Source organism: Coptis chinensis, chromosome 1 (genome assembly GCF_015680905.1).
Source record: "Coptis chinensis isolate HL-2020 chromosome 1, ASM1568090v1, whole genome shotgun sequence".
Lineage (NCBI taxonomy): Eukaryota > Viridiplantae > Streptophyta > Magnoliopsida > Ranunculales > Ranunculaceae > Coptis > Coptis chinensis.
In genome coordinates this window covers 6,204,383-6,230,801 of record NC_141456.1, presented here as the reverse complement: position 1 = coordinate 6,230,801, position 26,419 = coordinate 6,204,383, and the positions used below count along the sequence as shown (strand labels likewise).

The window sequence follows — 26,419 nt, the reverse complement described above, 5'->3', positions numbered from 1 at the left end:
TATCTTTTGATTGCCATATTAAAGCACTCTCCTTTGTTCTACTATAAAATTCTTTCCTTAAGATTGTTAGAATAGTTGTATCAACACAAAGACAACTAGAGTAGAAACGAAGGAACGATGAACAAGGACGAAATTAATTAATAACCAAGGCGCGGATTAGTGTCGCCCAAAGAAAGATTTAAGCCCTTCCAATGGTGCGAAAGGCAACAGCGTCTTCCTCCACGAGGATTCAATGGTTAACAAAGACTGACTTTGCACTAGAAACAGTACTACCCTCTAGAAACGAAATATAACTCTCTCTAGCGGCTGACAGGAAGAAGAGAAGAAGAAAAGGACTGGTTTGAGTTTTCTATTTCTCTGAGTTGAGTTTCTGATCAAGTCTATACCTCTATGGACTCACAGTCCTATTTATAGAGGTTGGGTTGGTCTCCTAAACAGATAAAGAAGAGAGACCAACTCCTAATAGAACACCGAAACTTGCTGCTGAAGAAAAAAGCAAAACAAGTTTAGGCAATTGGTCAAACCACTACCCACAACAGTAAGCCCAAGCCCAAGCCCAAACCCAACCCGATGTGGTGGATAACCAATGTGGGACTATCTACTATGCACTAAAGTGGAGAGAACACATATGGTTCATCTCCTCCACTTTGCACACACTCACAAGTATTTCGAAATACACTTAGAGATTCCAACATTAATGTCTCTCGAAATAGCATTGGGATGGGTCATGGGAATGGTGCGAGTAGCTTTTTCCGAATAATTAAATTACTATCAATGGCGACTTAGTTCTAGTCAAATTTCGCTCAGATTTGTTTATTTGTTTTCACGCATAGACGTGTTGGAGTTGAGTGTCTAGATCAACTCAAGAAAATATTAAGAATTAAGAAATGTTGATTAAGGGGTCCTCTTCAGCTGTTGGTTGGAGAGGAAGATACATGCCAGTCGTCTTGTGTGCGAGTTGTGGTTTAGTGGAATGGCTTTGGGCCTTTGGCGTGCCTTCTAAGTTATCACTAAACATGTATCTTGGCAGATAAACACCACGACTCAGGATGTAAATTGGCAGTATAGTTTTGAATGGTCAAATTCAAAACCTTGAAACAGTTTAAGAAAAATCAACGCGACATGGAAAAAATATATGTAGTCCTATATTAGAAGTTTGGTACTGCAGAAAGAGCCTGTGGACAGAATTCAAAGAATTAAATCAAAATGTATGTAGCAAGGCCACTTTCTATGTACAGAAAGGATCCCAGCAGCCTTTCAGAACCTCCAACTGAAGGTCCAAATTCAGGTTATATTGTACTCACAGATGAAGAAACAGAAGCAGAAGATACATGTTGTTGGGGTACTTGTAAAGACACTGGTGTTAAAGAGCTTCCATTTCCTCAAAACAAGATATTGAACGTGAATTATAGAACAGGCAGTAGTGAACATAGAAGGACTGAAGTTCACAAGCTTTGGTTCATTCCAGTTCTTGATCAGCCTTTGTCTTCAAATCAGTACTATGTCATTAGAGCCGAAGGCCGTAAATACAAAGGGTATGCTTCTTATTACTAACATATTAGTTTATCATTTAATTTGATTACAAGCGATTTATTTAGAAAATTACAATCCAGTTAGCATGGTACAAAAATAACAAAATGTCAAATTAGCTAATATTTCAGAGGGCTGGAAACCAGGCTTTCACCCAAATAATAGCAAAATTCAGCACATACATAAGAGTATGGAACGAGTCGAAGTATATATCTGGTACGCCTCGTATTAGAACTTTGAAATACCAATTTATTTCCGAGTTTGAACTCGCGCGGAAATCAGTTTGAGAATAAAATTGGAATTTAATGATATATATACAGTAGGTGAAACGTTTTTTTTATAGACATACGAGCGTTAATTCATCTGCTTGAGAATCCAAAAAAATGAATAGCAATTATAAACCTTAAGTCCTCAACACATAATTTGAGGAAGAAGAAAAGTCGACAGTGAAATTATGTGTAAAAGAAAAGATATGGCAAATACAAATGGTATTGACGTGTACCTTGATTATGACCAAGTATTATCGGCCATTTGTTTTTATTCAAATCTCAAATTTTTTATGCAGGCAAGCATGCACTTGTTCAAAAGAAGAGGATATGTCCACATGTTGTTTCTGCAGATGTGTGAAGGACGTTAAGCCGAGAGCTTTTGATCATAGAGACATATATCAACAAGTGCAGATATTTAAGCGGCGCTATGGATATTTCGCTAAGTCCATAGCTCCCGATGGATTTCCTCCATTTTTCCTTAGAAGAAAAGGTTGGACTGTTCATACCTCAAGTTCATTCCAAAACCAACTGAGTGAAGCACATGGCTTAAATTTTTCTCTAAGAAAAAAACTCCCTATATTTGACTTTACAAATTCCAATAAGCGTTCAACATCCGTACTTGTGGGGAAATGGTACTGTCCATTTGTATTTGTTAAGGAAAATGGACTAGTAAAGGATCAGATGAAGAGCTCTTTATATTATGTGATGACTCTGGAGCAGTGCTGGGAAGAGATCTTTTCCTGCGAAAACAATAGTAAAAGCAACACGGTCAATGTAAATGTGAATGTGCAAAAGGAAGTGAATTCACTCTTTGGGGTGGAAGTTATGAAAGATGATACACATGCACGGGATGGAACAATATGGTATAACAATGTCGGCCGTGGTGGAGGAGAGTTAAGCTTGGGTTTGAGTATAGCTATTGTAGAGAATATGAGAAGGGTGCAAGAAATGGGAGGGTGGAGAGATGTGAATGTTGAAAGGATAGAGGAGTTTGAGGGAGAAAAGGGTTGGAAAAGATTTGGTTGTTATGTGTTGGTGGAGAGATTTGCTTTGAGCAGATTGGACGGGACCTTGTTGCTAACTTGTGATTTTAGGCATAACCATCATATTCAGAGCAAATGGGAGTGACAGTTCCTTAATTTATTTGTTGATATCAAAGTCTGTAAATATGTAATGTGTTAGAATATTTGTCTGTAAATATGTAATGTGTTAGAATATTTGTTACTATATTTAGTATTAGAAAGTATTTTGTGTATTTAGAAATATCTTGTGTATTTAGTAAGAGTATTATTTTCTCCTAGATATGTGAGTCTAGGAGATCTCTGTATTCATGTATATATACTACTAGAAACATCAATAAACATTATCAGAAATATTCAGTAAAACATCTTTGACATGGTATCAAGAGCCAACTCCGATTATCTTTCTATTATAGGAATCAAAGCTTTTTTTGGTGTTTTGTTTTTCTTATTTTATAGTCATTGTTTGTCTATTGATCTACCAATAATGACAGACTTACCTACCAATAATAATTCCGTTATTGTGCATTCCAATAACGATTCCGCTGTCATGTCTTCTAACTCGAAGAGTTACTTAGTCAATGTTGCCGGATTTGTTGCCCAGTAAGGTATATCTAACTCTGCTCTTATTGCTTTTACTGGAAATAGTGATTGGATAATTGACATGGGTGTTACTGATCATATGACTTGCGATCGCTATAAATTTAACCATTTCTCCTCTAGTTGTTCCAAATCAGTCATTACTAATGCTAATGGTGTGTCATCTCCAGTTGTTGGTATTGGCACTGTACCTCTGTCCCCTTCTTTATCTATCCATGATGTTTTATTTGTTCCATCATTAAATTGTAACCTTCTCTCTGTTAGCCAATTAACCAAATCTCATAATTGGGTTGTCTTGTTCTTTCCTACTCACTGTATTTTTCAAAACACCCTTACCAAAGAGAGGATTGGTAGTGGTAAACAAAGTGGAGGATTGTACTATCTAGAGGATGGTTTTCAACGGTCCAATCAAGGAGTCCAAGCTCATGTTATGAGTGACGATAAGGTTAATAAAAATAAATGCGAGATTTGGCTTTGGCATAAACGACTAGGACATCCCTCATTTGGTTATCTTAGGAGATTATTTCCATCTTTATTTAATAGTTGTAGTCTTTCTGATTTTGCTTGTGAAACATGTGTAATGGCGAAAAGCCATCGTACTATTTTCTCTTCGAGTGATAATATAGCTGATACTCCTTTTTCTTTAGTTCATTCAGATGTTTGGGGTCCTGCCCCACGTCCTACACATAACGGGATGAAATGGTTTATTACTTTTGTGCGTCGATAACTATACTTCGGATGACTGGGTATATTTTTGAAACATAAAAGTGATGTGCATGCAGTTTTTCCCCTTTTCCATCGGATGGTGCTCACACCAGTTTGGCATCTCGAAAGGTTGTTCGCTCGATAATGGGGGTGAGTATTTCAAAAAAGAATTGACTGGCTTTATGCATTCGGTTGGTATTCTACATCAAACCTCTTACTCTTATTCCCCTCAGCAAAATGGGGTTGCAGAACGAACAAACAGACATCTTTTAGAGATCACTCGGTCTTTATTAATTGGTGGTCATGTCCCATCTCACTTATGGGGCGAGGCTTTGACCTCTGCTGTTTACTTAATGAATCGTACACCTTCTAGTGTTGTCCAATTTTGGAGACCCTTAGATGTGCTTTCTGATCACTGTACGCTTCCGCCCATTGTTCATTTAGCACTATATATCTTCTGGTGTGTGGTGTATATTCACTTATATACACAATAGAACATACACCACAGCGCACCAAACTTGATCCACGTGTATTAAAGTGTGTCTTTGTTGGGTATGACTCAACTCAGAAGGGTTATAAGTGTTATCGTCCATCGTCTAAATTTTTTTTTGTCTCAATGGATGTCATTTTCCATGAACACGACTTTTTTTATGCAGAGATCATTGATTTTTCACTTCAGGGGGACAATAGAAATGAAATGCAGAATCATGATGATATAATGGTCTTTGATTTATCGGGACCACGCACAATCACCTAGTGATAAAAACTCAATAGAAGAAGTCGATGCAACCCCCACTGAGTGCTCAAATGAAGAATATGAAGATCAAATCCATGATAGTACATTACCTCCTACAACGGATCCACTAATCCAATCTTCTCCAGAACAATCTTCTCCAGAAGACCCATTAGAGGTATCGCCTGACTCTATTATTATTGATTTTAATATTCATGATGTTAACCTACCTAGTCTTATTATTGATTCTAATATTCATGATGTTAACCTACCTAGTCTTAATTCTGAACGAGTTCAATATCATCTTCCACCTCAATCTAACCGTGGCCAACCACCAATTAAATATGAACCTGATCCTAAAGCTAAAGTGAAATATCCCATAAGCAATCATGTGTCATCCCACAAGTTGTCCAAGTCATATGCATCTTATGTACTCCAGTTATCATCTGTCTCTATTCCTAGTAAAATGCAGGAAGCTTTAGTAGGTTCTAGATGGACCAAAGCTATGGCAAAAGAAATGGCAGCACTGAAAAAGAATGCCACTTGGGAACTTGTAATCTTACCAAAGGGAAAGAAGATAGTGGGGTGCAGATGAGTATTTACAGTCAAGCTCAAAGCAGATGGGGCTATTGAGAGATACAAAGCTCGGCTGGTTGTGAAAGGGTATACACAATCTTATGGTGTAGATTATCAAGAAACTTTTGCACCGGTTGCTAAACTCAATACTGTGAGAGTACTTTTGTTATTAGCAACTAACAAAGATTAGACTCTTCTTCAGTTTGATGTAAAAAATGCTTTCCTGCATGGAGATCTTACTGAAAAAGTATATATGGATCCTCTCCCAGGTATACCAGAATACTCAGATACAACAATGGTCTGTAAACTAAAGAAGGCATTGTATAGGTTAAAACAGTCTCCAAGAGCTTGGTTCGACAGGTTCACCAAGTCTATGAAGAAGTTCGGCTACAAACAAAGCAACTCGGATCACACTTTGTTTTTAAAACACAGAAGAGGTAAAATTATTGCTTTGATTATCTATGTTGATGATATGGTGGTGACTGGTGATGATCATGAGGAGATTTCTAGTTTACAACAGTATCTGGCTTTTGAGTTTGAAATGAAACAGCTCAGAGACCTTAAATATTTCCTTGGGATTGATGTAGCCCGATAAAAAAAATGGTATTTTCTTATTCCAGCGGAAATATATTCTTGATTTATTATCTGAGACTAGAATGCTCGGGGTGTAAGCCAGTTGATACTCCCATTGAGTAGAACCACAAGCTGTTTCTGTGTTTGAATGCAACTCCTACCGATAAGGGTAGATATCATAAGCTTGTAGGGAAACTGATCTATTTATCGCATACCAGGCCAGATATTGCGTATGCATGCAGTTAGTGTTGTGAGTCAATTCATGCATGACCCACGTAAACCTCATATGGATGATGTAGAGCACATATTGAGATATTTGAAATCTGCTCCGGGTAAAGGCTTATTGTTCTCAAAACATGATCACCTAAAAGTAGAAGGTTACACCGATGATTAGGCGAAGGTGTTCACCGACAATGAAAGGTCTACCTCAGGATACTTCACTTTTGTAGGTGGAAACCTTGTGACTTGGAGGAGTAAAAAACAGCCAGTAGTATCGAGATCAAGTGCTGAAGCTGAATATAGATGTATGGTATATGGGGTATGTGAGTTGATGTGGTTGAGAAACTTGTTGACGGACTTGGGTGTTAAACCAAAAGTGGAAATACTTCACTTTTGTAGGTGGAAACCTTGTGACTTGGAGGAGTAAAAAACAGCCAGTAGTATCGAGATCAAGTGCTGAAGCTGAATATAGATGTATGGTATATGGGGTATGTGAGTTGATGTGGTTGAGAAACTTGTTGACGGACTTGGGTGTTAAACCAAAAGTGGAAATGAACCTGTATTGTGACAATACGTCAGCTATAAAGATAGCTCATAATCATGTTCAACATAATCGGACGAAGCATGTGGAGATTGATAGATATTTTATCAAAGAGAAACTTGAAGCTGGAATTATTACTTTTCCATTTGTAAAGTCTGAAGACCAACTAGCAGATGTCTTTACTAAAGCAGTGGCTAGCAAGGTGTTTAATGATTCTCTTGTCAAGTTGGGTAAGTGCGATATCTACGCACCAACTTGAGGGGCTGCTGAAATAAGGTAAGTCGGGGGGCGCGTCTTTGGCTAGGCAAAGTCGAGCGCAGGGCACGTTTACTCTCCTGGAGGTTCGTCAAGACAAGAGCACGGGGCGCGCCCTTGTCCAGGCATATCCAAGCGCGGGGCACACTTACTCTCTTGGAGGTTCGTCAAGACAAGAGCGCGGGGTGCGCTTACTCTTTTCAAGTTGGGCATGTGTATATCCACGCACCAACTTGAAGGGGGGTGTTAGAATATTTGTTACTATATTTAGTATTAGGAAGTATCTTATGTATTTAGTAAGAGTATTATCTTCTCCTAGATATGTGAATCTAGGAGATCTCTGTATTCAGTAAAACATCAATAAACATTATCAGAAATATTCAGTAAAACATCTTTGACATAATGTCCAACGATTCATCTCATTATGGTATTGTAAATTTGTAATTCTGTCAAATTGTCTGAAGTGTTTTATATGTGTTAGTATGTTACTATGTAATTTCATTAGTTTTATTATTCCCTAAAAAAAAAAAATGGTACGGCTGCTACAGGGATCTATATTGTTTTGAGTAAACTGAGAGCATCTCCTTGTGGAAATTTTATACCCTAATTGTCAAAAAACTCTATCCAATGGGGATGCTAAACCGTAAGTAATAGACTATTAGTTGATAGAGGGGGTGGAGAATTTCCCATCTCGCTATCAGTTGATAAATAGCCCGGGCGACACTTGAACACGCATCTGAACAAAAGAAACGTTCGGACGTCACTTGGAGTGTCGTCCCTATCTATTTCTAAAGTTACAATTAGAAAATTTTAAACTCAGACGACAATTGAAGTGACGTCCCTCTTTAAATTAAAGAGGAGACGTCACTTTAAATGTCATCCGAGTTTAAAATTGAACTTTTTTACACTTCTCCATTGGAAACAATAGAGAGTGGATATTTATGAGCTATACAATAATTTGCAATTGGAGTTGTAAAATCCTAATGGCACCTATGTGGAGTCTATGTGGAAGTGTAATTTTACACCCTCCATTGGAGATGCCCTGAGAATGGTTTTGTTAGTACAGTTATAAAAGAAGCTCTCTTTGATTTTATCATCTTATTGCCAACTTGTAATTTATGCACTTCCATAAAAAAACAAGGCTTCAACTGTTGATTATTCTCAAAGAGAGAAAGCATCTCTATAAGCAGTTCGAATTCGAGCAGTAGGTAACGCTACACTTTCTGCCATTTTTCCAGCTCCAATAAAACCTAATTTTTGAATGTCTCTGTTTGAATCAGCATTGGAGATGACGTTGCCATTTCTAGGGTTTTTCTAATTTGGGATTATGTTTTCCGAGCTTTTGACCTAATTGTGAATTTTAGGGGAAGTATACGTTTTTAGGAGGGGTGGGCATACGTGACCCAAAATTTAGTTTGGTAGGTTTCTGTCTGTCTATCCTCAATTTCTCGCCTTTCCTCTCCCTCTCCCTCTTCCTCTCCCTCCTTCACTCTCCGCTCATTCCCTCTGCTAGCAGTTATACTACTTAATCGTGCTCAACGTCTCAATATGTATCGAAATTCTAAGCTTTTCTATTACACGTGCCAACTATTTGCAACCCGGCCAATACAACCACGCACTGAAAATGCGGTGGAGTGGATGCGCCATGTCAATTCGAAACTTTGGACTTTGTAATGTAAGTTGCCACTTAGTTTAACTTGAAGTAGGCGGGATAAACACCATGACTTAAGAGTCGGGATGTAAATTGGCAATTTCGCTTTCAATGGTCAAATTCAAAACCTTTGAAACCTTATAAGAGAAATCTTGCACGAAACAAAATGCAAACACGGAATGGAAAAAGTATTAATATATGTAGTCCTATATATTACTCTTATATATTAGAAGTTTGGAACTGCAAAAAGAGCCTGTGGACAAAATTCAAAGAATCAAAATGTATGTAATAAGGCCTCTTTCTATGTACAGAAAGGATCCCAGCAGCCTTTCAGAACCTCCAACTGAAGGTCCAAATTCAGGTTATATTGTATTCACAGATGAAAAACATAAGCAGAAGATACATGTTGTTAGGGTACTTGTCAAAACACTCACCAATGCAAAATAACAAACCAATCAACCAAATAAAGAGAGACGAAGATTTACGTAGTTTGGCTTGCGCCTAATCTACAACTAAAGAAAAACTCCAACTAATTTGTTGTGCTTCATAAACTACAGAGCACATCAATTCTATATAACGGAAATTAATAACTAATGATAAATGTGGTAGAAGCAACAACCCACAACTACGGTGTATGAAATCAACTAATTAAATAACTTCTAAATAAGTAGTAAATACTCACCAATGCAAAATAGCAAACCAATCAACCAAATAAGAGAGACGAAGATTTACGTAGTTTGGCTTGCGCCTAATCCACAACCAAATATAAGTTCTAATTGAAAGAGAATCAAATAATGTTACACACTCACATTGGTTTAATAGAACCCCCAAATTTCTCTTTCTTATGGCCTCACAAATCTCTCGTACTACAAACAACCAATTATGTAGACAACTACTAATGAGTTTGGGCATGAACAAAACTCTCAAGAGATGCACTAAATCCCAAACCCTAACAACCAATTTTGTCTCACTTACCAATTTATAAACCCTAACTTTATTTATATAGTGTAGCTGAAATTTTTGTGAGATACGAAATTTCAATCTATTTCGGCATATAAATGCCAAAATGTCATACTTCATTTAGCAGTGTGGAATTCATTTAGAAGTGTGGAATACAAAATGTCATACTTCATTTAGCAGTGTGGAATACCGAAAAATCCAACTAGTCAGGTTGTTTTCTCATACCAAATGAGCTTCAGTTGCTCAGTAACTAGCATGCAGTAGTTCAAAAGAAGAGGATATGGATGGCCACATGTTGTTTTTGCAGCTGTGTGAAGTACGTTAAACCGAGAGCTTTTATAGGAGATATTTCCTTACTTGTGTGCAAAAAACAAACAAACAAGTGGAGATATTTAAGCGGTGGCTATGGATTTTTCGCTAAGTCCATAGCTCCCGATGGATTTCATCAATTTTTCCTTAGAAGAAAAGGTTGGACTGTTGATACCTCAAGTTCATTCCAAAACCTACTAAGTGAAGCACATGGCTTGAATTTCTATCTAAGAAAAAACCTCCCTGAGTTGCTAAGTTCGACTTTTCAAATTCCAATAAGCGTTCCACAGCCGTGGTTGTGGGGAAATGGTACGGTCCATGTGTTTTTGCTAAAGAAAGTGGACGATTAAAGGATCAGATGAAAAACACCTTATATTATGTGATAACTCTGGAGCAGTGCTGGGAAGAGATCTTTTCTTGTGAAAATAATAGTAAAAGCAACATAGTGAATATGAATGTGAATGTGCAAACGGAAGTGAATTCACTCTTCGGGGTGGAAGCTATGAAAGACGATACACATACACATGATGGAACGATATGGTATAAAAATGTCGGCCGTGATGGAGGAGATTTATGCTTGCAGGGTTTGCATATCGCTATTGTAGAGAGAAGATGAGAAGGGTGCAAGAAATGGCAGGGCGGACTGAAGGAGAAATCAGGGATGTGAAAAAGATAGGAATTTAAGGGAGAAAAAGGTTGGATGAGACATTGTTGTTAACTTGTGATTTTAGGCATAAGAATCAAATTCAAAGCAAATGGGAATGAATCTCATGTACTATTTGTTAGATTTTGTAGTTGTTAATAGACTCTGAAGGGTTAACGAGTCTTATTACCCCCACTAGATGGGAAATTAGGGTCTTCTCTCCCACCTAAATACATACAAAAAAAAACACGGTCATTCCCTAATAGGGGGAATTCTAATTTGCACATCTAGTGGGGGTAATACTCGTTAACCCATGTCTGAAATGTCTTATGATTCATCTTGTTCGTTATGGTATTGTAATTCTGTCAAATTGTCTAAAGTGGTTTATAACTTTATATTACTATGTAAAGTCATTGGTTCTATTATTCTCTTGACTATATTATTTTGAATAAACTGACAATGGTTTTAGTACTGTAATTGAAATTGCGAAAAGAAGCTCTCTTTGATGTTATCTTATTGCTAACTTGTAATTCCAAGCACCCTTCCATCAAAATACTATATACAAAACAAATGAGAATAATATCTATATGTCCTTCCATGGATACCTGGAAGTCTTACCTAAACTCTGAAGTGCATTTTTCCTCGGAGAACTTCCAATCCAAGAAAACATGTGTTTACTTGTTTTCCTTTTCAATATGTAAATCAGTGTCATTTGATGTATAGAAAATTGAGACCTCACCCCCTGTTTATGTCGTCAATTTGTCATTCTATGTCTTTAAATGTTCCCATAAAAAAGGAAGAACAATATGTAACAGCTCATATACGCATAGCATGTTAGCGTCATAGACTGTCCCCGTGTCCATGTGCGCATAATTTGTATATTAACAGTTGTTTTACCTACATACCCTGATTCTCTCAAGGCAGACTCCATTTTTTTTCAAAGCAGACCCCAAACTTAAAATTGTCTTTGGGCACACCTACCTGGGCCTTGTCAACCCAAAGTCCAAAATTGTCTTAAAATTGTCTCTTTTCACTTTCTTCGGTTGATCTCTTTCTTCCTCCTTCAATAAAAACAAAAAACCAACTGTGTCACTGTTTTTCGTTTAAGGTAATAAGAACACCACCTCATTTTTCAAGTTTCATTTTTTTTTTCACAATTGTCACTAACAATGTAATTGTAGTTTATTATCCTAATAATTTTAAGTATTTAAAGTAGGTTATGTAAAAGTTTTATGGGGTGTTTGGATACTATTTATTTATTGTCATTAAACATTTATTAGTGAAAAAACGTTTTTTTTTTTTTAAATAAACATGTTTGGTCTTTATTTTTGTAGAAAATAGTTTTTCACCCAAAAAACATTTATTGGTTTAAAAAACATGTTTTATGATAAATAGCAAAAACTTGTTTTTCAAGTTAAAAAATAGTTTTTTCTTTTCACTTTCTCATCCAGCTCCAAAGGCATATGGATTACTCATTATAGTGAAAAATGTCGAGATATGCTAAGCTATATATTTCGAAAAATATCACGAAATTTACGAGTTTGATAAAATAGCTTTTAAGAAAAAATCTCAACCAAACATGTTTATTTAAAAATTGTTTTTAGAATAAATATTTTTTGAGAAAAACTGATTTTTTGAAAAAATGAGATCCAAACACCCACTTATACTTCTATGTTCTTACATTTAATAAATGTTATGTTTTTCTTGATTCTAATAAAGAATATGGTAATCTGTGGTTTAAAACAATCACCACTGGTTATTTTGCCTTCTTTTGTTTGCTTCATAGATTCATTTCTATATGATATTTCCTTAAGGAATCAAATACGGTGACACTATATGCAAGTGACATATTTTTTTACTGTATTTTAGCTTTGTCGATATTATAATTGTTCATAACCTCCAGTCCTGACTCTAACTCTGTAAACTCGTATAACAATGAATTCACTGTATTTTAGCTTTGTTGATATTATAGTTTAGTTGGGTTTCTATATGCAGCATGTCTACATTGCTCATCGTTTTTTCATGGCACAGTCAAAAGCTTGCATTTTCTGTCTTGCATCATAAAGTTTGGGTTGTAATTGAAATTCGACTATTGTTAGCTATTGATGTATTATAGGGATAGTCATGCCGCCCCAAAAAAAAAGTGAAAGTTGGTTCTAGACAGCCTTCAGTTAGGGTGCCCCAAACGGCATCTCATCGAATACGAAAAAAACAAAAAAGCAATGGTTGTAGAAGACGATATTGAATGTGGTGAACGTGTTGTGGCTTTCTCGGATTGCGTTAATAGATACATAGATTGGTTCAACAATATTAGCCATCCTCATATGCGGAATCCGAAGCATTTTTCACAAGTTCATAAACTTCCACCTGTAAATTGGGTAAGATGTATATATATTTTTTTATTCCTACTCGTATTCGATTTTATTATGTACGAAAAATATAATATATCTAATGTTAGTCATATTTTTTATATGCATTTAACTCTCAAATTACTTTATAGGAACTTATTGTAGCAGAAGCGACAAGGTTGCTTAAAGAATCGTTGGACACAGGAGGAACCCAAGATGTTCATGGGATGTTAGCACGTGAGAAGATGATATATAACGTTCTCCAATTCAAACAAATTATTCAAGAAAGTTCACAAAATGGAGGTGGTGGTGAAAATAGTGGGGGTGGTCAAGATAATGATGGAGATGGTGGTGAAAATAGTGGAGATAACATGGACATTGACACGACAAAGTTGACAAAATGACAACTTGTAATGAGGCAGAAGAGAAAGAAATGATGGTGTTAATGTTGGTGTTATAAAAAATACTTGTCAGAGGAGATATGGATGATTTTGTTATTAGTTTTAATATGTAGCCATCTGATGTAGACTTCTTGTTGACCATCTTTTATATTTTTGTCTCTCACAAAGCTGGTAGTGTTATTAGTTTTAATATAAATGATTAGGTCCTTCTTCTAAATGATGTCATGTCTGTCTCAACTCTTAACAGGGTAAGAGAGAAAATCGGCCAATAATTATACTTGAAGACTGTTACTTGAATTGTTTCCTATGGTATTGCTGGTTGTGAAGGTACGGGTGTACACATGGCTGTACCGTTTGAACTTTGGACTCGGTAACAATGTCAGCTTTCAGTCTCTGTTAGCAAATGTATTTTATAGCATTAAAATTCACCATACACTATCTTTGATTCTAAAGCCAAACTTGCAATGGATTGGGTCTGATTTTGGTTATCTACGTCCGCACTTCCTTAAGAAAAATAAAGCTGGTTACAAAATGAAGTCCAAGAAATTTTGGCAAGTAAATTGAAAAGATAAGGATTTTTGACAGTTCAATTCAACCAACTAAAGCAGAAAAGACTAGCCTGATTAGAACGTCATTTCTCTTTAAGTTAGTTCTGTTAAACCGATCTTAATGCAGGACCAGCAAAATCTAATCTAAGTGTAAGACAGTAAAGTTCAACCAACTAAAGCAGCAAAGGCTAGTCTGGTTAGAACGTCTTTTCTCTTTAAGTTAGTTCAGTTAAACTGATTTTAATGCAGGACTAGCAAAAATTTAATCTAAGTGTAAGACAGTCCAGTTCAACCATCTAAAGCAGAAAAGGCTAGCCTGGTTAGAACATCTTTTCTTTTTAAGTTAGTTTAGTTAAACCGATCCTAATGCAGGACCAACAAAATCTAATATAAGTGTAAGATAGCCCAGTCCAACCAACAGAGGCATAAAGGGATGGTCTATCCAAACGAAATAGGTCAGTCTAGTCGAACTGTCTTTATTTGAAATGGTTGTTGAAATTGAATTTTCGTCCACCCATGACAAAGTTAGCCTAATCTGAACGTCTTTTCTTTTAAAGTTGGTTCCAATAAACCGTTCTTGAACCAACACAATCTCCTTTCTTTATAAGACGGTCCAGTCCATCCATCCAATGCAGACAAAGATAGCCTAATCAGAACGTCTTTTCTTTTAAAGTTGGTTCCAATAAACTGTTCTTAATGCAGTACTAACACAATCTCCTCTCTTTATAAGATGGTCCAGTCCAACTATCCAATGCAGACAAAGTTAGTCTAATAATATGAATGTCTTTTCGTTTGAGGTTAGTTCCGCTAAACCGTTTTTAATGCAAGACTAACACAATCTTATCTTTTTATAAGACGGTCCAGTCCAACTATCCAATGCAGACAAAGTTAATTAGTCTAATATGAATTTCTTTTCGTTTTAGGTTAGTTCCTCTAAATCATTCTTAATGTAGGACCAACACAATCTTCTCTCTTTATAAGATGGTCTAGTCCAACCATCCAATGCAAACAAAGTTAATTAGCCTCACCTGAACGTCTTTTCTTTTAAGGTTGGTTCCAATAAACCGTTCTTAATGCAGGAGCAACACAATATCCTATTTTTATAAGACGGTCCAGGCCAATCATCCAATGCAGACAAAATTAGTCTAATATGAATGTCTTTTCATTTTAGATTAGTTCCTCTAAATCGTTCTTAATGCAGGACCAACACAATCTCCTCTCTTTATAAGACGGTCCAGTCCAACCATCCAATGCAGACAAAATTAACCCCATCTGAACGTCTTTTCTTTTAAGGTTGGTTCCAATAAACCGTTCTTAATGTATGACCAACACAATTTCCTCTCTTTATTGATTGGTCGCCGTCTTGCATTGGTCACTTGATTGAAACTTCTCTTCATTAAATAGTTCATTTTCCACATTAAAAACATCATATGCCCATTCCATTTCACTCAATGTTATAAAAAAAACAGAGGGGAAAAACAAAAAGAGAGGTTTTAGGGTTGTAAATAGAAATAGAACAAAAGAATTTGAAAAAAATGATGAATATGTGTAGAGAAAGAAGAGATGTGTGAGTTAAATTTCTTTGGAGAATGGCGAGAAAAAAAAATGTGTGGGTTTAAGAAAGGTTTTTTTAGAGTAAAAAGACCAAAAGACAGAACTTGAGTAAAAAAGACAAAAATTGAAATTTGGGTGTTTTCACTTTTAAGTGGAGTCTGCTCCAAGAGTTTATTTGGGGACATGGCTGGTATTTTAATTTTTTAAATGGGATCTGCCTCGAGAGATTCAGGGTCCTGCATATAACCCATTTAAAATAGTCCAGCAGCGGCCCAACTTGAACTTATATGGGCCTAGTGTTTTTCACTTTATTGGCTTTAACGTCTACAAAGAAAACCCAGTAATAAAATTCTCAAGTCTCATATCCTTTCTTCTCTGCGTGGTTTTGATGGAACCAGAACCGGAACAGGAACCGGAACCGAAGAAACTAGGGAGGAGCTAGGGTTTATGCATTAAGTGATTTTTTTTTATTCTTTTAATAAAATGGCAACAACAACCCCTTCAACTCTTTTCCTCACAAACCCATCTTTCGCTCCACTCGGGAAGCAACTGTAAGAAGTTCATATTTTATAATAATTATTATTTTGTTGTAGATTTAATTGTTTTGTTGTATTAATGACTTGTTCTTGACCAGCAATAGAAATTCACAAATAAGAAACTACAAACAACTTTGTTTAAAACAAGGGAATTGAGGTCACATTCAACATTATACCATTACATTTTAACCAAAAACAAATACAAATGGAAACATGATTTCCTAACCCCTAGAGGTCCCTCATCAAAATCCTATATAAGCCAGTTGGCTACACCAAAAAACTTTTAATGTCTGAAAAACTTGCTTTAGATCGAAAGGTAATCATTGGTTTCCATTCTCAACCTTGTGGTGAATTTGCTTCAATGCATTATTTTTAAGATAAAAAATTTAGGTGTGATCCAAGATTTCTAAGGAGATCTGAAAGCTTCACCAAAGATAACGTTTTCCAAGCTCCTCTTCAATGCGCAAAAGCTGCATCAAAGTTGAGATCATTAAATAAGTTTACAAGTAGAGTATACATGACCAAATGTATTGTTGCATTCTGAACGTATTTGTGCTTTGATTGTAGTACATAAAAGATATAACTGCGTATGTAGAACCAGGAAAGCTATGCCACTTTCATATTTTACATAGATAAGCCCGATAACTACGAAGAAGGAAAGAGAGAAATACGATTATACTTAGCCACCGCTTCATTCTGCGCAGGGAGCACCTGTTTTAATCTGTAAGAGAAAAATAAGAAAAAAAAAATCAACTCAACATTCTGAAGAAAATTACAAAACATTTCTACCCGGCTAAGGAGAACCATATTCAAACATGTCCGCTTGCCAAGCCAACAGAGAGATCTGCAATAAAATTATCCTCTGTCTCACCACTTCGATGGCTAACCATCACACCCCATCCTGCAGCTTTTGAGTCTAGTGCTGCTTGAATGGATTCTGTAACCGTGCCAATCTGATTAACCTGCAGGAGAAGATACCTTTGAATTGGAATAAACTCAAAATAGGTACTCGTCACATAGAGAAGCAAGAAACACACGTGCAACTTATGTGTATACTTTTACGATAAGAATAAAGTCTTTTTGTAGAACAAGTAGGCCACATGTTGCTTTGAGACTTCTTAGGCTGAGTCCAATTGCTTCCTATCCCTTTAAAAGTAGTGTTAAAATCAATAAAGTAGAACTAAAGTCAACATATTTTACTCTCTATCATTATTTTTCTATATATATATACAAATGATTCTACTCTCTATCTTTATTCTACTCTCTATTTATAGAGAGTAAAATAGAGATAGAGAGTAAAATCCTTTGTATATATAAAGAGGAAATTAATGATAGAAAGTAGAATCTGACTTTAGCTCTACTTTTTAAAGGATAGGGGAGCCATTGGACTCGACCTTTAAACATACCTTCATGGGTGCATTCTCAATGCAGTTGCATATTGTACAGTTATCGGTGGATTTTATTAAGAGAATCACCAAATCCCGGCAAGCGATCTACTTAATGAGATGCTTGGGGAAGGTATATGTTGTGATATAACCACATTTAATAAGCTTATACACACACTTTGCAAGAAGGGTCATGTTCGAGAAAGCGATAAGCTTCTTAACAAGATTCTAAAGAGAGGTGTTTCTCCAAATTTGTTTACATTCAATACATTTATTCAAGGTCTTTGTAAAGAGAACAAGAAAAAAGAAGCTTTCCGTTTGTTGGATTGTATGACTAGGGGGGACTCAGTCCTGATGTTGTTATGTATAAGGTGCAAGTGGATATCCAAATATTCGAATCCGATTCGAATTCGTATTAAAAAAATCAGATATTATCCAAAAATTTCGGATATCAGATTTGGATAATTTTTTATGTTTGAACTGGTATATATTCGGATACTACCATATCCGCATCTGAAAATATCTGATCCGATTTAAAAAATTATTAGTTATTATATATAATTTATTTATTAATTTATTATTGTATAAAATATTATATAAAACCATAAACTAATAATATAAAACTATAATAACAAAATAATAATAATAAATGACAAATATATATATATATTTATAATAGTTTTTATAGTGGTAAAATAAAATATTCAAAACAAATAAAATTTTAATTAATATTAATTTTCAGATCGGATATCCGAAATCGGATTCGGATAATTTTTTTAATATCCGTCGGATTCAGATATCGGTATAAATTTCCGTATCCAAACCTATCTGTTTCCACCCCTACGTATAACAAGGCCCAAAATTTCGATATCGGTTAATATATCGGTGTACCCAAAAACCGATATATATCGGATATATCGGATTTCTCGGTTTTTTTGTGACCAGTCCAAAGTTTCTAAAATATCGGAAATATCGGATATATCGGTGGACATAATAGCAACATTTATTTATCAAGAAAACCATAAAAAAATATTGACAAATAATTAACCACAATGTCATAATCTAATGTACTTAAAGTCTCAAATTACAAAATAAGATAAATAAGTTACATCAAGTCATCAATACATAAACGCGAGTGGCGTGGGTGATCAACTTCCATACCCGATTCTTGAATCCTAATCGCTTTCAAATACCCTACCCAAGTGTATACATAATTATACCCACCGCCGGTGAAAATTGTCGAACATGTCACTCGTATTTTGTGTTGGAAATTAACATGATTCCAATTCGGGAGTGTTGGTGTAATCATACATTGGGTCTGTCTGCAACAAATTCAGTGCAGCCCAAATGATTCATAACTTGGATAGAGTTGTCCATATGTTGGTTCAGTCAGAAGGCCCATAAGGTTGTGCACATATATATCGAATATCTCACCGATATATCTCGGATATCTCGCCGATATATCTCGGACATATCGGATATTTCGGAAATTTCAATATTAACAATTGGTCAAAAAATCAACCGATATATATCGATTATCTCGGAAATATCGATTATCTCGGCGATATAAACTTTCATATCGGAAATTTCGATATATCTCGAAAAAAAAGGTTCAATATGAGGTGGATATATGTCGGAAATATCAATATCGGTGTACCAATTTACCGAAATATATCGGCGAGATATCGGATATCTCGGAGATATTTTGGGCCATGAATACACTTATCTTTGGCCTGTGTACGACCTCTATGATCTCTAAGGTTGTGGAAGCAGAAAGCTATCTGCGTAAGATGTTTTTTTTTTTCGCTAGCTAATCATAATAGGTGAATCAAGGGTATCAGCCTGATGATTTCAAGGCCCAAAATATCGATATCGATGAATATATCGATGTACCCAAAAACCGATATATATCGGATATATCGGATATTTCGGATATATCCATTTTTTTTAACCACCCAAACTATTTAAAATATCGAAATATCGGATATATCGGAAATATAATATCGAAATATCGGATATATATCGGAAATATATTGGAAATATCGGTTTATATTTTAAAATGGTCAAAAAGTCAACCGATATATATCGATTATATCGGCGATATAAAGTTTCATATCGGAAATTCCGATATATATCGGAAAAAAAAGGATTCTATATTCGGTGGATATATGTCGGAAATATCGATATCGGTGTACCAAAATACCGATATATATCGACAATATATCGGATATATCGGCGATATTTTGGTCCATGGATGATTTTACCTATAGCACTATTATTGATGGCCTTGATGGGTATTGTCGGGTGGGTTCAGTACAAAACGCGTGTAAGATTTTAAAAGATGTAGGGTTTAAAGGGTTTGTGCCTGATCAAATCATTTATGTCTCCCTTATTAATGCGCCATGTCAGGAAGGTGACATAGATAGGCAGATAGGCCAATGGAGGCGTTTAATGAGGCTACACTGAATAGAACTTATCTACAACTCAGTGATCAAAGGGTTGTGTTAGCATGGCTCTTCTTACAATAGTATAAAATATTAGGATATAAGTATTTATCGATATTCAATTTTAGAATATGTATCGTAGATCCATCATCTATGATACATTATTTTTTGGAGATATTTGATATTGTTTCACATGTATATATCAAAAATATATCTAAAATATCGATAAATATTGTAGATATTATAGATATTTCTTGATATATCATGATATATTATTTATATTTATTTAAAATATAATAGTAAATATTAAATAAAATTGTTATATACACAAAATATCATCAAATATCTTCAAATATCGCAAAATATCACAAATATCGTAAATATTATCGAAATATCACCAATATTTACAGTCGTATATATCTTTGAACATATCGTGATATATATATATATCTTTTTTTGAAATCTGGATAGATATCTCCAAATATCATGATATATCAGAATATTTTGTACTATGCTTCTTACAATCATGAATCTGCTTGATTAAATGTTCAATAATATTAGGGTGACAGATTATTGAGACCATTTTTAGTGACCTGCTAAGGTGTCCCCTCCCTCTCACGTGGGTAATAAAACCGCATGTCTATCCTATTGGCTATTCATTATTCTCTGATTTGGATACTCTCCAAGTCTTACCAAAGTCCAAAACATCCATTCTTCTGTAGTTCCGCTTCAAACTCATTTCCTCCCACAATCTTTTCAATTCTTTGTATTCTAAGTAGTGTCAGAAAAATTAAATGGTAAAATAAAGATAAATTATTAAATAGGAGAGCAAAATTAAGATTCAATGGATTACTTGATTGATTATTTTATTCTAATTATCAAAAGATTTGTCTAATTTGCCTCACCAAAATATAAAATCACTCCGACAAACAGTTGATTTAACATGTATTTTGACTATGATTAATTGGTTTAAGCTTTAGTTTTTTAGTGTTATATTCATGGATGAATCACCGATAATTCTAACTTGGAGTTTATTAGGGTCTAATATGTGGATGGGACGATGGGTTTTGTGTTTTTATTTTTTATTTTTTATTTTTTTTTATTTTTGTTTGTTTTGTCACCCGGGAGGGACACGTCTGCAGTTCACTAAACCAGTCTCTATAATCGGTCCCCCTAGAACAACTCATAGTTATCTTGACATTAAAGGGGTTTTTAGGTTTTGGTCCTCCTAATAATAGGGGTTTTGGGCTTTGGTCCACGAATGATCGATTATTAGGTTTTGGTCCTCCTAACCGTGAGTTGACCGTGAGTTGACCACGTTGACCAACGATGGACGTCCTTGACTCACATATTTTGCTATTACCTACAATACCCTTGACGTGCCTTTACACGCGTGACTTATTGGTTTTGAATAAAAATATAAGACACATGTCAAAATCTGACAAGTAAGTTGGAATTCAATTACACCAATTTTCTAATTTCTCAACTAGCCGGGTTGGAATTCAATCTTATAAGTAAGGTTGTCCATTCAATCCTAAAGGGGAAATAGAAGAGAGGAGAAGATGGGTGGAAGTGAGGTTGTTCTTGATCGTTCAAGCTCCCTAAGGTAAAGTTAGGTTAGTTTAGAAGGACTAAAATCTAAACGATGATATTAATAGAAGGACCAAAAGCTAATTTATTTTACTTGTTTTGCGGGTTTGTCAATTGTCTATGAAGAGGGCCATTATGCTTCAACATGTTCATACTTTGGCATTCACTTGTGATTATGCACCTTGTTGTGGCTTTATGAGAGTTGTGTTAGGTCACACAAATCAAGGTACTAGGCAATTCAAGTATCTTAAGTGTTCTCGTCCTAGTTGTAAGTTTGTGAAATGGATATACTTCGACAAAGAGGTATACCACCAAGTTTGTAACCTCTGCAAGGAACAAGTTGGAGTTTGTGAAAAGTGTGAGTTGTGCACTAGTTGTCATCTTCCTAATACTTGTGTCAAGAGTGTGTGAGAGTTGTGAGGAAGAGTGCTATGTGTAAGTTGTACTAAATAGGTTCTACTGTGAGTGTAATCTGTGTGGATGTAGTGCTATCAAGTACTCAATTCATACCCTATAAATAAAGTTGTCTGCTTTTACATATCAAAACATAGCATTGTACTATATAAGATTCTTCAAACAAAAAACACAAAAACCATAACACTCCAACAGAGCATTGTGATAAGATTCTTGAAAACAAAAAAATAAAATAAAACAGACAAAATAACACTCCAACATCTTGTGATGTGAGTGATCTCACTGGTTTGACTTAAAGGCTCATAGAGGCAAGGAGCAAATGTATTCCCCTGGTGTACTTGGTGTCCGAACATGACCACCATCATCATCCTCTCCACCAAACCAAGAATGAAAGCCCCTTGATCCTCTTTTTTTCCCTTGGCCGCCTTCCCCTAGGTGCTCTCCCCCTCTCCTAGCTCTTGGCACTTGCACCCAACATCTTGTTGATTAACATTATTCTCCGATGCTCATGGTGCTCTTTGCTACTGCTGGCGATGAACATGGTGCTCTTGCTCTTCTTCTGCTGGCTGATGAACATGGTGCTCTTCTTTTTCGACTTGGTTGTCTTTGATCATGTTCTTCTTCTTGCCTCCATTTTGAGCCTTTTGTTTGACTAATCAAGATTTAAGAAACATTTATTGATGCAATCGAAAGTTAGTGAGAGAGAGTTAGTGAGTTTATTCCCGCCAATTTTATCGAGATCCATAGTTAACACGTGTTTTTGATAACAACGCCAAGATCTAGAAGATCTTACCCGTTAAAAGTGACCACGTGTCTCATCACATACCGTTGAATTGACATCAAATTACAAAATTGGAGATGGTCAACTTGGTCAACATTGACCTCATAAGGGTATTGTAGGTAATAGCAAAATATGTGAGTTGGGCAGACGTCCATCGTTGGTCAACGTGGTCAACTCACGGTCAACTCACGGTTAGGAGGACCAAAACCTAATAATCGATCATTCGTGGACCAAAGCCTAATTACCCTATTATTAGGAGGACCAAAACCTAAAAACCCCGACATTAAATTGGCAGTATAGTTTTGACTGGTCAAATTCAAAACCTTGAAAACGCGGCATGGAAAAATCACGGAAACGCGACATGCAAAAAATATATGTAGTCCTATATTAGAAGTTTAGAACTGCAGAAAAAGCCTGTGGACAGAATCCAAAGAATCAAAATGTATGTAACAAGGCCACTTTCTATGTACAGAAAGGATCCCAGCAGCCTTTCAGAACCTCCAACTGAAGGTCCAAATTCAGGTTATATTGTACTCACAGATGAAGAAACAGAAGCAGAAGATGTATGTTGCTGGGGTACTTGTAAAGACACTGGTATTAAAGAGCTTCCATTTCCTCAAAACAAGTTATTGTACGTGAATTATACAACCCACAGTGGTCAAAGTACAATTACTGAACGTGATAAGCTTTGCTTCATTCCAGTTCTTGATCAGCCTTTGTCTTCAAATCAGTACTATGTCATTAGAGCCGAAGGCAAATACAAAGGGTATGCTTCTTATTACTAACATATTAGTTTATCATTTAATTTGATTAAAAGCGATTTATTTAGAAAATTACAATCCAGTTAGCATGGTACAAAAATAACAAAATGTCAAATTAGCTAATATTTCAGAGGGCAGGAAACCAAGCTTTCACCCAAATAATAGCAAAATTCAGCACATATATAAGAGTATGGAACGAGTCGAAGTATATATCTGGTACACCTCGTATTAGAACTTTGAAATACCAATTTATTTCCATGTTTGAACTCGCGCGGAAATCAGTTTGAGAATAAAATTTGGAATTTGATGATATATATACAGTAGGTGAAACGTTTTTTTTTATAGACATACGAGCGTTAATTCATCTGCTTGAGGATCCAAAAAAATGAATAGCAATTATAAACCTCAAGTCCTCAACACATAATTTGAGGAAGAAGAAAAGTGGACAGTGAAATTATGTGTAAAAGAAAAGATATGGCAAATAGTATTTACGTGTCCCTTAATTATGACCAAGTATTATCGGCCATTTGTTTTTATTCAAATTTCAAATTTTTTTATGCAGGCAAGCATGCACTTGTTCAAAAGAAGAGGATATGTCCACATGTTGTTTCTGCAGATGTGTGAAGGACGTTAAGCCGAGAGCTTTTGATCATAGAGACATATATCAACAAGTGCAGATATTTAAGCGGCGCTATGGATATTTCGCTAAGTCCATAGCTCCCGATGGATTTCCTCCATTTTTCCTTAGAAGAAAAGGTTGGTATGTTGATACCTCAAGTTCATTCCAAAACCAACTGAGTGAAGCACATGGCTTAAATTTTTCTCTACGAAAAAGCCTCCCTAAATTTGACTTTACAAATTCCAATAAGCGTTCAACATCTGTAGTTGTAGGGAAATGGTACTGTCCATTTGTATTTGTTAAGGAAATTGGACTAGTAAAGGATCAGATGAAGAGCTCTTTATATTATGTGATGACTCTGGAGCAGTGCTGGGAAGAGATCTTTTCCTGCGAAAACAATAATAAAAGCAACACGATCAGTGTAAATGTGAATGTGCAAAAGGAAGTGAATTCACTCTTTGGGGTGGAAGCTATGAAAGATGATACACATGCACGGGATGGAACAGTATGGTATAACAATGCTGGCCGTGGTGGAGGACAGTTAAGCTTGGGTTTGAGTATAGCTATTGTAGAGAAGATGAGAAGGATGCAAGAAATGGGAGGGTGGAGAGATGTGAATGTTGAAAGGATAGAGGAGTTTAAGGGAGAAATGGGTTGGACAAGATTTGGTTGTTATGTGTTGGTGGAGAGATTTGCTTTGAGCAGATTGGACGGGACCTTGTTGCTAACTTGTGATTTTAGGCATAACCATCAGATTCAGAGCAAATGGGAGTGACAGTTCCTTAATTTATTTGTCGATATCAAAGTCTGTAAATATGTAATGTCCAACGATTCATCTCGTTATGTTATTGTAAATTTGTGATTCTGTCAAATTGTCTATAGTGTTTTATATGTGTTAGTATGTTACTATGTAATTTCATTGGTTTTATTATTCCCTTGACTATATTCGGAAAAATAAATGGAATGGCTGCTACTGGGAGCTATATTGTTTTGAGTAAACTGATAATGGTTTTGTTAGTACAATTATAAAAGAAGCTCTCTTTGATGTTATCATCTTATTGCCAACTTGTAATTTATTCACTTCCATAAAAAAAACAAGGCTCCAACTGTTGATTATTCTCAAAGAGAGAAAGCATCTCTATGAGCAGTTCGAATTCGAGCAGCAGGTAAGCTACACTTTCTGCCATTTTTCCAGCTCCGATAAAACCTAATTTTTGAATGTCTCTGTTTGAATCAGCATTGGAGATGATGTTGCCATTTCTAGGGTTTTTCTAATTAGGGATTATGTTTTTTGAGCTTTTGACCTAATTGTGAATTTTAGGGGAAGTATGGCAGTTAGATTTTCCGAGCTTTTGACCTATAACGAACATGTCTTCTGGTGTAATGTCATCTAATCTTCATGGGCAGCCTGATAAAATGCGTAGAAATTGTAGAAAGCTGTATATTAGTTTTCATGTATAGAGCGCGACCTGAGCTCAGATGAAGTACAAATGGAGCACGACCTATGCCTCAGGCGTGAACGAGTTCCAGTAACTTGAGCGCGACCCGCGCTCGTCTCCAATACAAACAGAGCGCGATCCGCTCCCCGTGTTTCTCAAGCCACCGACTGTTTTGTTTCTATTTGTTGTAACCTCTATTTAACCAAATTGTAATTTCTTAGAATTTAATCAAGTAAATATACACTGAATTGAATTGAATCCTCTGGTTCTACATGGTATCAGAGCCAAACCATTGAAATCCCCTGCGTATTACAATCATTAATTAAACCATCCTTGAATTTTTAAATCTCAAACCCAAATTTTTTTCTAAAACCTAAACCTAAAACCCAAATTTTTCGTTTTTTTTTGCAATGGCTGGATCTGACAACAATTCTTCCAACGTCATTCATCACCACTACACCCCACAAGACAACTCCGCGTTCCCAAAATCTATTTCATTAGATGAGTCCAACTATACCATATGTGCTCCTCTCATGCGGATGCGTATTGGAGCAAGGGGAAAGATTGGTTTTTTTACTGGCGCAAAAGTTGAACCGAATATGAATTCGACCGAATATGAAGGTTGGGCAACAGATAATGAAAAGGTGAAAAGTTGGCTTATTGATTCTATGGAGATTTATCTTATGAATTTATATATTCGTCTTCCTACTGCAAAAGACATTTGGGAGGCTGTGGAGAAGACCTTCTATGATGACTCTGATGAAACTCGAATTTTTGAATTGAATACAAAGTGTTTTGAAGCGCATCAGAATGGGAGACCTATTCCTTCCTATTACAACGAATTGGTGGCCATGTTCCATGAGATTGATCAAAGGGTGACCTCCCAGAATAACAATGTTGCAGCTGTAGTCCATGACACGTCAACAATGTCCAGATTGCGGGTTCATATGTTTTTGCGTGGACTCGATTCGGAGTATGATCAGGTGCCCGGGAGAGTTTCTTCGCAAGGACCCTAA

The 26,419-nt window shown here is 35.8% G+C and overlaps 4 protein-coding genes and 1 pseudogene across 4 annotated transcripts; all 5 read left to right on the top strand.

Moving 5' to 3' along the window:
- The first annotated feature begins 951 nt into the window (after positions 1–951).
- Positions 952–3,184, top strand: LOC147521676 (uncharacterized). The gene is made up of 2 exons (XM_086580290.1): positions 952–1,535; positions 2,096–3,184. The coding sequence occupies exons 1-2, from the start codon at positions 1,207–1,209 to the stop codon at positions 2,925–2,927; spliced, it is 1,161 nt and encodes a 386-aa protein (XP_086436416.1). The 5' UTR covers positions 952–1,206; the 3' UTR covers positions 2,928–3,184.
- Positions 3,185–3,998: 814 nt separating this feature from the next.
- On the top strand, positions 3,999–6,027 carry LOC147521675 (uncharacterized). The gene is made up of 5 exons (XM_086566164.1): positions 3,999–4,120; positions 4,201–4,273; positions 4,357–4,583; positions 5,133–5,409; positions 5,635–6,027. Exons 1-5 carry the CDS (start codon positions 3,999–4,001, stop codon positions 6,025–6,027), a joined length of 1,092 nt encoding a protein of 363 aa, XP_086422290.1.
- A 2,918-nt stretch (positions 6,028–8,945) lies between these two features.
- Positions 8,946–11,060, top strand: LOC147521674 (uncharacterized; annotated as a pseudogene).
- Positions 11,061–22,945: 11,885 nt separating this feature from the next.
- LOC147521673 (uncharacterized) lies at positions 22,946–24,963 on the top strand. The gene is made up of 2 exons (XM_086580194.1): positions 22,946–23,350; positions 23,908–24,963. Exons 1-2 carry the CDS (start codon positions 23,025–23,027, stop codon positions 24,737–24,739), a joined length of 1,158 nt encoding a protein of 385 aa, XP_086436320.1. The 5' UTR covers positions 22,946–23,024; the 3' UTR covers positions 24,740–24,963.
- An 850-nt stretch (positions 24,964–25,813) lies between these two features.
- On the top strand, positions 25,814–26,419 carry LOC147521672 (uncharacterized). The gene has a single exon (XM_086566142.1). It carries the CDS (start codon positions 25,814–25,816, stop codon positions 26,417–26,419), a length of 606 nt encoding a protein of 201 aa, XP_086422268.1.

Excerpts from the sequence above, each read along its gene's own strand:
- LOC147521676 (XM_086580290.1), top strand. The coding sequence starts at position 1,207 with ATGTATGTAGCAAGGCCACTTTCTATGTACAGAAAGGATCCCAGCAGC. Across the intron at positions 1,536-2,095 it reads GAAGGCCGTAAATACAAAGG|GCAAGCATGCACTTGTTCAA; the intron begins GTATGCTTCTTA and ends TTTTTTATGCAG.
- LOC147521675 (XM_086566164.1), top strand. The coding sequence starts at position 3,999 with ATGGCGAAAAGCCATCGTACTATTTTCTCTTCGAGTGATAATATAGCT. Across the intron at positions 4,584-5,132 it reads TTAGCACTATATATCTTCTG|TCTTAATTCTGAACGAGTTC; the intron begins GTGTGTGGTGTA and ends TAACCTACCTAG. Across the intron at positions 5,410-5,634 it reads AGAATGCCACTTGGGAACTT|TTTGATGTAAAAAATGCTTT; the intron begins GTAATCTTACCA and ends ACTCTTCTTCAG.
- LOC147521673 (XM_086580194.1), top strand. The coding sequence starts at position 23,025 with ATGTATGTAACAAGGCCACTTTCTATGTACAGAAAGGATCCCAGCAGC. Across the intron at positions 23,351-23,907 it reads GCCGAAGGCAAATACAAAGG|GCAAGCATGCACTTGTTCAA; the intron begins GTATGCTTCTTA and ends TTTTTTATGCAG.
- LOC147521672 (XM_086566142.1), top strand. The coding sequence starts at position 25,814 with ATGGCTGGATCTGACAACAATTCTTCCAACGTCATTCATCACCACTAC.